Here is a 10,759-nt window from a genome sequence, read left to right as displayed (position 1 = left end):
ANGTTTCCATATGCTGCATGCAATAAGCACTCACTGTGTTCGAATAATCACTTAATCAGTGATCGAAGGTAGAATGGATTGATGTATTATTATGGCAAAGACGCTCAGAAAAATAATAGCTTGAGGAAGCTATATGAGTAATCGAGTGTCTAGATATAAAGGGTATTCATCAAGTGCGTCTATATATACAAGGATCCTGAATTCGTGATATGAAATGGTTAATTAGGCGTTCATGTAGAAGAAGATAAATATTCTGTTCTCCACTATAAGTGGAGAGGCGAATGGATTCACAAAGAAAAAGAATGGAATTATTATCATGATAGATATAAGCATCCAATTTTATCCCAAGATCGAGTTGTATAGCATCTTCCAAGTCTCACATACCAGGTGGACGTTTTAAAATTCTTGTTAAATCTTTATTATCATGCTTCTGTCTTTAGATTTGTTACCTTAATTCATGTCACTGTAACTCTTTTTAATTTGAGGTTGATATCCTTGTGAAAATTTTATCATATATATGCAAAGGCAAAATGTTGATGAATGCTAACTGCTGCTATATATATGCAAAGGAGATGGATTTACATTAGGGGTAAGCCTGGGAAACATTCAATACCATTAATTTTTTTCTTTTTTTCTTTTTCTGAAGTATATGCTATTTTAGCACCTAGCCGTTGCTTGTCAAAATAGTTTTGTGGAATTATATACTTATTTTCATTTCAGGCACCAAGCCTCCAACAATTCATTTAGGTTTAGCTAGGTTTACAGCCATATGGGAGAAGGCAAGGCACGTCCAACCTAGCTTAGAACCATCACCCCAAATTCGTTAGAAAATCTTTATATTGTCGCACCTGAATGGCTGCACATATAGCCTCTATAGCTCTTAGTCTCTTTGACACATAGAAAGATGTATGTCACCAGTGGTAATTACCAGCACGACTACTGCAAGGCAAAGCAGCTCATGCAATTCAATGTGGAAAGAAAGAAGGGGAATGCAAGGCAAACCACACCAAGCCATAGTCAAAGGCACGGCAGGACATGTATTCGGATCATATAGCATTTATCTGAAGGAAAATACCAGTTCTAGCCAATTATGTCTGAAACAAATGTTGGTAGAAGTCCCAACTGCGATTCCCCCATTGTCAATCCTTGTTAGAAACAGAAAAGAAAAAAAAAACAAGACAATTTCTCTTGTTGTTAATACGTAATTACGTATGTATAAAATAAGAAAGAGACCAACATAACGATTTATTTAGGGACCTTTTATTAATCCAGTTCTAAGGTTGAGGCAGCCAGCACAACAAGGCTTTATTTAACTTAAGGTCCTAAAACCATGCCATATACATATGCATAAGTTTCACTCTTCGTCTTCATCACTGGAGTCACTTTCTTCGGACTCGTCTTCTTTTGGTTTCTTGCGGCCAACATACTTGTTACCAAATCCGAAAACTCCACACTTGTCGGCTTTGCCTCCATTGATGGTGTTGCCCTGAACCCTGAAAACATCACCGCTCCCTCTGCCTTTCTTTTTCTTATTGCCCTTCTTCTTTTGTTCACCTCTGCCGTTCTTAGAAGCAGGCTGTGGTGGTGCCGAGGCCTTGACATTTTCATGCTCGATGTTCATGACTTTAGATTTATTATAATCTTCTTGCTTCTGAGGCTTAAGAAAGAGCTGGCCTGATGCCATTTTCCAGTTTTGATACGTTCTGATGAACTTTGTCCCTGTATATATAATCCAAGGGAAAAGGAACCTAAGTGGCGGAATGGAGCATCAAAGTATGTTGTTCTTAGGATACATGGATAGAATATGATTCTTCTCATCCATATATCTGCACAATCAAACCTCAAGAAGATGCTAAGCTCTTTGAATCCACGGAGAGGAAAGAAAAGACAAAAAGAAAAAAGTTATTCCCTCGTCTTTTGAAGTTACAGAAGGATTGATGTGAATTGTGTTTCTTTTTCTTCTCATTCCCTTTGTTACAAGGAAGGCTCAATGCCACAGAAAGAACCCCAACTCGAACATGTTATGGCTTTGAAAAGCCCAGCAAATCAGCAGAATACCATATTGAGAAGTGGCAGAGCAAACCTAGCTGATCTGTGAGCAACCATGAACAGTAACAGAGACACTTCAGTCTGAGACACAACAATTCATGCACCTTTGGCAACTGTTGCTATACAGCTCTTGATGTCCAGTGTTTATCGTCACCAAATTCATCCCCATAAAGCTAATCGAATTCAACGACCTCATACAACCATATGGTTACAAATTACTGCAAGATCAACTTTGCTACGCATATTAGTTTGAACTTTCAATACTCTATTAACATTAGCTTGCTTGTCCAAAGGTGCAACTTGAACATGACATGATACTTTTAAGTATTTATAAGGAGAGTGGTGATCAATTCAACCTCATGACTTAGTACCTAGGAATCCCCCGGCTCATGTTCCAGAATTCAACCTCATATTCAAGAACACGCAGGAATGTCACTTCTGCTTTTCGCACCTCATCATCTGAAGCCTTCAACAATAGCCGGTCAGCAATGCTTCGGATAGCAGAACAGTAGCTACCAAAGCCATCATTGCCCCATCTGTGACAAACCTCCTGTAGTTCCGGTCGGGTTTTGAATCCCTCCTCCAAGCAATGGGCAAAGCTCTCCTGGTACACAGCTTCAATGGCCCAATAGGCCGTCATGGCCACTGTGTACTCGACCTCAGGACTTGTCAAATTCTCCAGAAATCTGTAACACCATTCCAATTAGTACTTGATTATCATGAAAGTAATGCTGAAGGTACCAACATAACTTGTAAACTTCTTATCCATTCTCATCAACTTTTTACACAAACTGGTGTATAAACTTCAGCAAATCTTTGGTGACTATATAATTGTTTCCACTTGGGGTTTAACCAATTACACCATGGCTACAAGCACCAAACCAAATCAAACCAAAATCCTAAATCTTTAATCAAACTCCTCCGCATATCTAGTTTTTATTGCAGCCGTATCCTTTTAAACCCTTTTACTTCCAATGGCTTACACCAGATGTTTGAAGTCTTAAGATTAAGAATACTATCTTGGAACTCTATACACATTGTGTAAGTATATCAACATCAACCTGCTATACCACTCCAAGCACTACTGCCATGGAGTAATCCTAGAGGTACCAACACAAAATTCTATTTCTTTGGTCCAATCACACCCAAATTTCAATCGAAAAAATGAATGATTGGCATGTAATATTGGGTACCTGCAGTAATCTAGAGCAGGCTGCTGAGGAGCAACAACAGAAAGATCAACACCCCATTTGGAGGCTTGTTTCTTGAACCAGTCAATCTCATCGTTCAAAGCAGCAAGCCCACTCAGTATGACTTCCACGTCACCGTCACTATCATCAGAATTCTTCCAACCTTTCACCACCAAACTCGCCGCAAACGGCACAAACGCTCGAACAAATATATAATCCTGGCTCTGCAAACCAATCCATAATCCAATTATAACTACTGTAGAAAAAAGGTAAAGAATTTGGTGAGGACATAAACGACGGCGTTTGGTACCAGCCAGCGCTTGAAGGCGGAGATGTCGACGGTGCCGTCGCGGATGGCGAGGATGAAAGGGTGCCGGGTGGCGCCGGTGTGGATCAGAGTGTGCTTCTTGAGCCACGTGTCGATCATCCCGGGCTTGGGTGGGACTACGTCCATTTTTGTTGGTCAGCTTCGATCTCAAGCTCGCAGAGTTGGTGGGAGACTTGGAGGTGATTGTCACTTGTGTTGGACTGGCCAGTAGACCCAAAAATGGCATTGTTCTTGTTGACACCAACACGTGGGAATCATGCAGGCAGGCTTTAGATGTACAAGCACCACTACGGCACTATCCGTGTCGATAAAAGGAACATCGACGTGTGCTTACACCAGTATAGCTAGACCGCGTAATGATGTAAACTTGAATTTTATTTTTTATTTTTTTTAATATCAAAATCACTTAGTTTTTATGTCAGAACGCACGCCGTCTCCTGTTTAACAAGCGAGAATAAATCAAGATTTATCTCCGATCAACATTGCGAGATTCGAACATAGAATGTTTCATACATTGGGTCTTACCAATTTAAGCTGAATACGTGTGATGTCAGTCATGCACCCAATTACAAAGCGATATTTACTGTCATGGTTGATAATCCGTTGCATCTCCTACACAGTCATGAACCTTACAAATCATATTGAGCCTGGTAGAAATTCTAATTATCATTACTCTTCTTTTAATCTTAGAAAAGTAACATTTAATTTTCGGTTCTAACTTGGACTATATTAAAGATATTTAAATTGTGGAATTTGTTTTGGTGGTCAGTTAATCAGTTGGAAAGCAACGAATATTCTAAATGTCTTATGTTTTTATCATTGTATGTAAACTAGAATGGTAGCTCATATAATTAATTGATCATCTAAAACAAATTATTAGTTCGAGGACACATGAAAAACGTCGATCAATCAACATAGTATCATCCGCAATAAAATTATGAAACATTTGTTCTTTGTAAATATATCGATGAAGCTTAGCTTAAACCTTTGATCCTATACTGGATCTAGTTCGTTTGATCCTTCCGTTGGTGGCAAGTGCTAGAAGTCTTAGTGATGTTTTTGTTCCTGTGGCTGAGTGTGCTATGCTTAAAGATGCATTCATGCAGCTCACAATTTCAATCTTCTTAAGCTTGAAGTGGAAGGTGACTCAAGTCTAAATATCAACCGCATCAATGAAAATAGTTACCCACCCTTGCACATTGAGTCCCTCATTAGACATATTGTTTGATGCAAGACAGTTTGAGAGTATTTTCTTCATCCATGTCTTCCGAGAGGCCAACGTCCTTGTTGACGTCGTTGCCTCCATTGGTCACGGCCTTGTTACTCTCAAGAAATGGCTCAACTGCTTGCCTAGCTCATGTTTTCCTGCTTTTCAACTAAATAGTCTTAAACTCTTAATGTTAGTAGTCAAATATGCGGTTTGTTGTATTTTTTTTTCGATATTATAAAGTTTGTTAAGGCCATTTTAGCCCATGAGCCATCCGTTTACCAAACAGATATTTCACTCTTGAGGAGTTGAAGTCACAGTCCCGAATGAGCACTTGCCACGTGATCAATCCCAAATAAAATGACGTGGCAAGCAACCAACAGATCAAACCCACTGACCTATAAAACCACCGAGCTTTCTTCCATTTCGGATTCATATCTTGAATATCGGAAAAACGAAGCTCATCTGAATCGGATCGGATCGGATCGGGTCGCTCCAGACGGGAATTATTCGAATCGGAAGAATCACGGCCATGGCGGAGGACAAGTACAACCGGAAGAACCCGGCCGTGAAGCGAATCCTGCAGGAGGTCAAGGAGATGCAATCCAATCCCTCCGACGATTTCATGAGCCTCCCTCTCGAGGTTAACACCTTTCCGATTTGTATTAGCTTCAATCTTAACCTAATTAGCTTTGATTTTATGGTTAATTTTGAATGAATTGTGTTTTGTGTTGAGATGTTGAAAATTGGGGATTTTGAACAGGAGAATATATTTGACTGGCAATTTGCGATTCGCGGCCCTCGGGATACGGAATTCGAGGGCGGCATTTACCACGGCAGGATTCAGTTGCCGGCGGAGTATCCGTTTAAGCCTCCGTCGTTCATGCTGTTGACGGTAGTTTGCTCTTGCCTTGCTGGCTGTTTTGTTATGGTCGCGTTAGGTTTTCGTTTTGGTTTATGACTGATTTGTGTTGCTTTTTCCAGCCGAATGGCCGGTTCGAGACGCAAACCAAGATTTGCTTGAGCATTTCAAATCATCATCCTGAGCACTGGCAGCCGTCCTGGAGCGGTGAGTTTTTGTTTTTCGTGAGAGTTAGGGATTGAAATGTGTTGAAAGATTTACTAGGTTGCTCGAATGTGGAAGGAGCTTATTCATTCGTTGTGATCATATATACTAAAGCATGGTGAGGTTGAATTGGAGGTTACTTGGAACTGAACATCTTAGTTCAATGGCCGCATTGCTATGCCAAGGTTCTTGGTCAAGTGCTTGTTTTCGAGTTGCTCACATTGCTACTGTATATTAATTTGGTGTTTGATATCTACATGGGATTGAAAATGTCTGTTAGAAAAAGACAGCCGAAAATTCTAGTGTCATTGTGGTTTTGCTTATATTCCTATATGCATTTTGTGAGGAGCATCCATGTTTCTTAGTTTGATCACCTAGACTGATTTATCCAAGGTTCTGTTTTTTTGGTTTTTGGTTTTCAGTTATTTACAATATGGTATTGAGAATGTGGTTTGAAAACGACAGATGGACTAACTTGGTGCATGTCGAATCATGTGGGGAAATTTTGCGAACCTAAAATAGTTCTGGTTTAGGAAGTGACTTGTCTAGCAATAGCTTTCTGCATTGTTATTGTCCTTACTTGTAAGGGAATTCGCTTATATCACATGCATACATGTTCTCAGACATCTTTAGGCCACCACACGCTTCTCATCTTGCCTGTATGCTATTGCTGCTTGCAGTGCGGACTGCTCTAGTTGCTCTTATTGCATTCATGCCCACCCACCCAAATGGTGCATTGGGTTCACTGGAATACAAAAAGGAAGAAAGGCGTACTTTGGCTGTCAAATCTCGTGAGACAGCCCCAAGATTCGGAACTCCTGAACGTCAGAAGATCATTGATGAGGTACATAGCTACTGAGAGTCTTGTATCAACATTGTACTTTTACAGTTTTTTTCGATTACAACTTTTCATGTATAATAATTTTGCAGATTCATGAATATATGCTAAGCAAGGCACCAACTGTTCCTGAAATAAACCCCACACCAGCCTCCAAAGAGCATCCTTCAAGCAGGGAAGGTGAAGTTGATGGGACTACACAAAATGCTGGAGCCACACTCACTGGGGAAGAGCTCCCAAACCCGGGAGCAGATGATAGGATTGTTGAAGAAGTACAGGAAGCCCCTCAGAATGCTAACCCCACCCCCGAAATACCAAGGGTGTTGAATGAAGCTCCTTCCGGCGGATCAACTCGGGTTGTACAAAAGCCAGAAATGAGAGTTCAAAAACCAAATGAAGATCGGTTGTTCACATTGGCTGCCGTTGGACTAACCATTGCCATTTTTGTTCTTCTATTGAAGAAGTTCATGAAATCTAGCGGATATGGTGCCGTGTTTATGGACGAGTCTTAGACTTAGCAATGATTTCCTACTAGCATGGAAGTTCAAGATGCCTTGGCTTATTGTCTGTTGTAGTGAGAAACGTCTGTTTAAAGTTTTCCATATATATAATATATTTGAAGAATCTGTAATCTATTTGACAATCTTACCGCTTAATGTACACAATTGTAAGTAACAGTTTTTGATTTTTCTGCTGCATCCGATCAATCTGGTTATCCAGCAACCTAATTGGTTACAGATTTTTTTGGACAATACATGTAACCACACAAGCTAAATTGAAAGTTGTCTAGTCTGTGAGACTAAGCAGTTTGAGAAGTACCAAGAAAAACTGATGCAGACTTTCCCTCGAGTAGGAATGTAGGATTGTGGAAGACATAAATGGCATTTCATCCCAAGTTAGCAAGTTCTCTAAAATTCTTTACAGACAAGTTTGCAATGTTTGAAAGTGGCACAGTGACATTGCAAAACATCGCTTTTACAATTACGCCGATCATTATACTTGATTGTTCTACAAAATACTGACAATATCAGGGGTCAGAATTCACTATTCCGTGATCAGTTCAGGATGCATGACTACAAGATAGTCTTTCCACATTCCAACAAAATCAGTCAATTGGCTCTACTAAATTGGTGTGCCCATTAGGACTGTATCAACAAGCAGTTAGAGGCTGTGTCTTTCCGTTCAACGCCCTGTAGCAATGGAGACTGCAAAGGGGGAGCTTGGACTTAGAATCCCGATACTTGTATGCATTTGTACAATTTGGACCAGCACATTTTTCACGTGGGGGAGGATAGCTAAATAACAGCCCACAAGACCAGAAAGCCATATGAGATTACAAGAATTTGAGATCAAAGGAGAAACTGGGTTGGAAAAAGAAAGCAAATGCTTTACCTGCACGGCACTGGACTGAAAATGTTAGGAAGACCGATGTCGCCAGAGAATGTAACGACCGTCCCATTGGGGCCATTCACCCATCGGACAGTGTTTGGTGCCAGTGTGACAGCACTGGCATTCCTCCCCTGCATAATATCAGTAGATACTGAATCAGAACGATGCGAATAACCATGAGAAATATAAGAATAACCAATGCTCTAGCTTAAAGGACCTGTGACAATTCATCCCTCTTCTGCTTTAGTTCTTCTTCCCGCTTCTTCTTCTTCGAATCTTGACCAAGTATCTTTCTGATTGCCTCAGCCTAGAATATACCAAGTGAGACCGTTTCCTATGACTACCAGCTGAGAACATAATATAAAACATGATAAAAAAGACCAAACCTCAGCTTCTCTAGCTATCTTTTCTGTTTGTATTTTACGTCTCTGTGCAGCCTCGGCTTTCTTTGATTGCTTATCCTCTTCAGAGATTTTCTCCTTTTCTGTGGTCAACCAGCCAGTAAAACAACTGCAAACAAGTTAGTATGCATATACAAACATATCTTTGACGTGTAGAAACACAATCACAATGCAAATATGGAAGAAGAGGATGCGCACTTTTAGATGAGGCAGGAAGCAAATGATTTGCAAGGTTAACAACGCTTGAACCGGAGCCAGTTAAGACATCTATCCCAGACTGAAGGGCCCGATTACGTGTGGTGGGCGTGGACTTTTGTGGCCCTTCAAGAAGTAAACTAAGAGATCCTCTTTTCAGCGTCTTCCTATTAGATTGAAGTTCATCATCAGATGTCAGTTCTTCTTCTTCTTCTTCGTCTTCTTCTTCTCCCAAATAGTCTTTATCCTCATACTTTTTTTCTGATCTTAACTTTTTTCCACCATGTTTCTGCAGCCTTGGTAATTTTCTGTTTCCAATATCACCTCCATGAGCGCCATCCATTTGACTTCTCTTTGAAAGAGCAACCTTTGAAGCATTTAGTCTTTCAAGAAATCGAATTTCATCATCTTCATTACCATCTTCACTAAGTCCCACATCCAAGACACGTCTCTCATGAATCCGCTTGCTCTTACGAGCTGGTTTTCCATCCTCAGGAACACTTTCCCCAGAGATTTCACCTTTCGAAGGATACTCCTTTCTCAAAGCAGAGTCAAATTTCAAGGAGTATTTTCGTTTAACTCCAATGCCTTTACCCTGATCAGAAGAACATATGGGTTTGCCATCCTGCAACAGTAATTTAATAAATAAAAACTCACATGGATCAACAAATTTAAACAGCAAAACATCATTATCTGACGACATGGTTAATGAAAAACTAACAAGTCAAACACACAACTTCTTTAACGTAACAAGTACACAATTTTTTCCAAAAACAGAGAGTATTTCATCCTGTAAGAGTGTAAGGTAACTTGTTGTTTTTGTCATTGCAGTTGTGATTGCACATGGAGAAAACTATTTAAAACCTTTGGTTTTAATCAGGCAGGTAGACAAAATAAATTTAATCTGCAGTGGTGGTACAAATATGACCTATTAGTTATTCCATCACTGTAGGTACCTGGAGAAGTGGCTTCGGTTGGGGTATGAGGTCATTGGACGGGCATGAATCAACTGTATACTTTGTTTGGATTGTATGAGTAACACCTCGAAGCTTAAGCTTTAACTTCTTCGGCTTTTTCTCACTTTGCAGTCCATCAGAATGTAATAGTTTCTCTTTGCTATTATGCTTCTTATCAGGGCTTTCATTGCCAATGGGATGTACAATTGGTAGCAAGATATTCGACCTCTCAGAAAATGTGAGTGGATCCAAGCGAGGCTTATGCGATACAACACTCCTTTTCTTCCTCACAACACATCCTCCAACAGAAAACCCACAGCCACCTAAGCTTTCCATTAATACTAAAACGACCGCAGGTCTCTGATCCAACCTCCAATTTCAATAAACAAAGGGATGAAGTCCAATACAAGTCATTAAGAACACCGCATTGCTCCTGAAGATAAAAACTAAGCTAATGTGATCCCATAAATGTAATCCCACTACAAGCTGTATGCAAGAATTCAAGCCAACTAATAACCTATATGAGTATGATCACTTTGAAATTTCTGAATTACAGGAAAGAAATAGATGCCCACTTTCGGGTCGGTAAGAAATCAAGAAAAACAAAAGAAAACCCATACTTTTAGGAGAATTTCTATACGACAATGCAAAATCAAGGGCATTAAAGACACTACCAAGCTCTATATACCAACATTATTGAAACAAAGCAGCCACCAAACAATACTAAATATACGTACAAGCAATAAACTACAATGAAAACGAACTGAAAGAAACCAATCTTCTCTTGTCCTTTCATTTTCTTGAACTCACTGACTATTCCTTAAAAGCTTAAAGAAATGAAAAGACCTGTCTCTCTCTACATTAAGCTTATTCTCTTCAGTTGGGTGTGTCAGATTTTACTTTGGAATCATATTATGAGAGACAAACAGAGCATTATAACATCAGAAATCAGAAAGTGGTTTACCTTGATGAAGCTGGAGACGGGCTGTGAAGCCTGGAGGTGGAGGGAGCTAGGGTTACTAGGTGGGTGAAGAGGGTAGCTGAAGTAAATGCTGGTGAGAGGGGTTTGGGGAAGTTTGGACTAGTTTTGGGTAAAGCATGGGAATGGAGCTCTCTATTATCTGCTACATTTTCCTCCAG

At 40.0% G+C, this 10,759-nt stretch overlaps 4 protein-coding genes across 4 annotated transcripts in view; 1 reads left to right on the top strand and 3 right to left on the bottom strand.

The window, feature by feature from the left end:
- Nucleotides 1–157, bottom strand: part of LOC101310879 — a 1,543-nt gene extending 1,386 nt beyond the window's left edge. The window contains exon 1 of the mRNA XM_004295043.1: nucleotides 35–157. The gene's annotated coding sequence lies outside the window, so the exon portion shown is untranslated. The remainder of the gene's footprint in view (nucleotides 1–34) is intronic.
- Nucleotides 158–1,188: 1,031 nt separating this feature from the next.
- Nucleotides 1,189–3,809, bottom strand: LOC101310589 (seed maturation protein PM36-like). The gene is made up of 3 exons (XM_004295042.1): nucleotides 3,550–3,809; nucleotides 3,243–3,463; nucleotides 1,189–2,735 (listed from the first exon to the last, which is right to left on the bottom strand). The coding sequence occupies exons 1-3, from the start codon at nucleotides 3,691–3,693 to the stop codon at nucleotides 2,414–2,416; spliced, it is 687 nt and encodes a 228-aa protein (XP_004295090.1). The 5' UTR covers nucleotides 3,694–3,809; the 3' UTR covers nucleotides 1,189–2,413.
- A 1,395-nt stretch (nucleotides 3,810–5,204) lies between these two features.
- Nucleotides 5,205–7,383, top strand: LOC101310301 (ubiquitin-conjugating enzyme E2 32-like). The gene is made up of 5 exons (XM_004295041.1): nucleotides 5,205–5,417; nucleotides 5,538–5,669; nucleotides 5,759–5,843; nucleotides 6,521–6,684; nucleotides 6,771–7,383. Exons 1-5 carry the CDS (start codon nucleotides 5,307–5,309, stop codon nucleotides 7,188–7,190), a joined length of 912 nt encoding a protein of 303 aa, XP_004295089.1. The 5' UTR covers nucleotides 5,205–5,306; the 3' UTR covers nucleotides 7,191–7,383.
- A 236-nt stretch (nucleotides 7,384–7,619) lies between these two features.
- On the bottom strand, nucleotides 7,620–10,753 carry LOC101310011. The gene is made up of 7 exons (XM_004295040.1): nucleotides 10,584–10,753; nucleotides 9,620–10,052; nucleotides 8,667–9,288; nucleotides 8,454–8,551; nucleotides 8,285–8,374; nucleotides 8,071–8,198; nucleotides 7,620–7,973 (listed from the first exon to the last, which is right to left on the bottom strand). Exons 2-7 carry the CDS (start codon nucleotides 9,953–9,955, stop codon nucleotides 7,829–7,831), a joined length of 1,419 nt encoding a protein of 472 aa, XP_004295088.1. The 5' UTR covers nucleotides 9,956–10,052; nucleotides 10,584–10,753; the 3' UTR covers nucleotides 7,620–7,828.
- Between the last annotated feature and the right edge of the window lie 6 nt (nucleotides 10,754–10,759).

The sequence above is a fragment of the Fragaria vesca genome, linkage group LG3, assembly GCF_000184155.1.
Source record: "Fragaria vesca subsp. vesca linkage group LG3, FraVesHawaii_1.0, whole genome shotgun sequence".
In the NCBI taxonomy this organism is placed as follows: Eukaryota; Viridiplantae; Streptophyta; class Magnoliopsida; order Rosales; family Rosaceae; genus Fragaria; species Fragaria vesca.
Note: the sequence above shows the minus strand (reverse complement) of the source record. Positions and strands in the feature narration are given on the sequence as shown.

Bases quoted from the DNA above. Each gene is read 5' to 3' on its own strand.
- LOC101310301 (XM_004295041.1), top strand. From the start codon at position 5,307: ATGGCGGAGGACAAGTACAACCGGAAGAACCCGGCCGTGAAGCGAATC. The intron at 5,670-5,758 runs GTAGTTTGCTCT...TGCTTTTTCCAG, and splicing joins CGTCGTTCATGCTGTTGACG to CCGAATGGCCGGTTCGAGAC. The intron at 5,844-6,520 runs GTGAGTTTTTGT...TGCTGCTTGCAG, and splicing joins CTGGCAGCCGTCCTGGAGCG to TGCGGACTGCTCTAGTTGCT.
- LOC101310589 (XM_004295042.1), bottom strand. From the start codon at position 3,693: ATGGACGTAGTCCCACCCAAGCCCGGGATGATCGACACGTGGCTCAAG. The intron at 3,464-3,549 runs GTACCAAACGCC...ATTGGTTTGCAG, and splicing joins CCGCCTTCAAGCGCTGGCTG to AGCCAGGATTATATATTTGT. The intron at 2,736-3,242 runs GTACCCAATATT...ATGGTGTTACAG, and splicing joins CCTGCTCTAGATTACTGCAG to ATTTCTGGAGAATTTGACAA.
- LOC101310011 (XM_004295040.1), bottom strand. From the start codon at position 9,955: ATGGAAAGCTTAGGTGGCTGTGGGTTTTCTGTTGGAGGATGTGTTGTG. The intron at 9,289-9,619 runs GTACCTACAGTG...TTACTGTTGCAG, and splicing joins AACCGAAGCCACTTCTCCAG to GATGGCAAACCCATATGTTC. The intron at 8,375-8,453 runs GTTTGGTCTTTT...GGTATATTCTAG, and splicing joins AGATAGCTAGAGAAGCTGAG to GCTGAGGCAATCAGAAAGAT.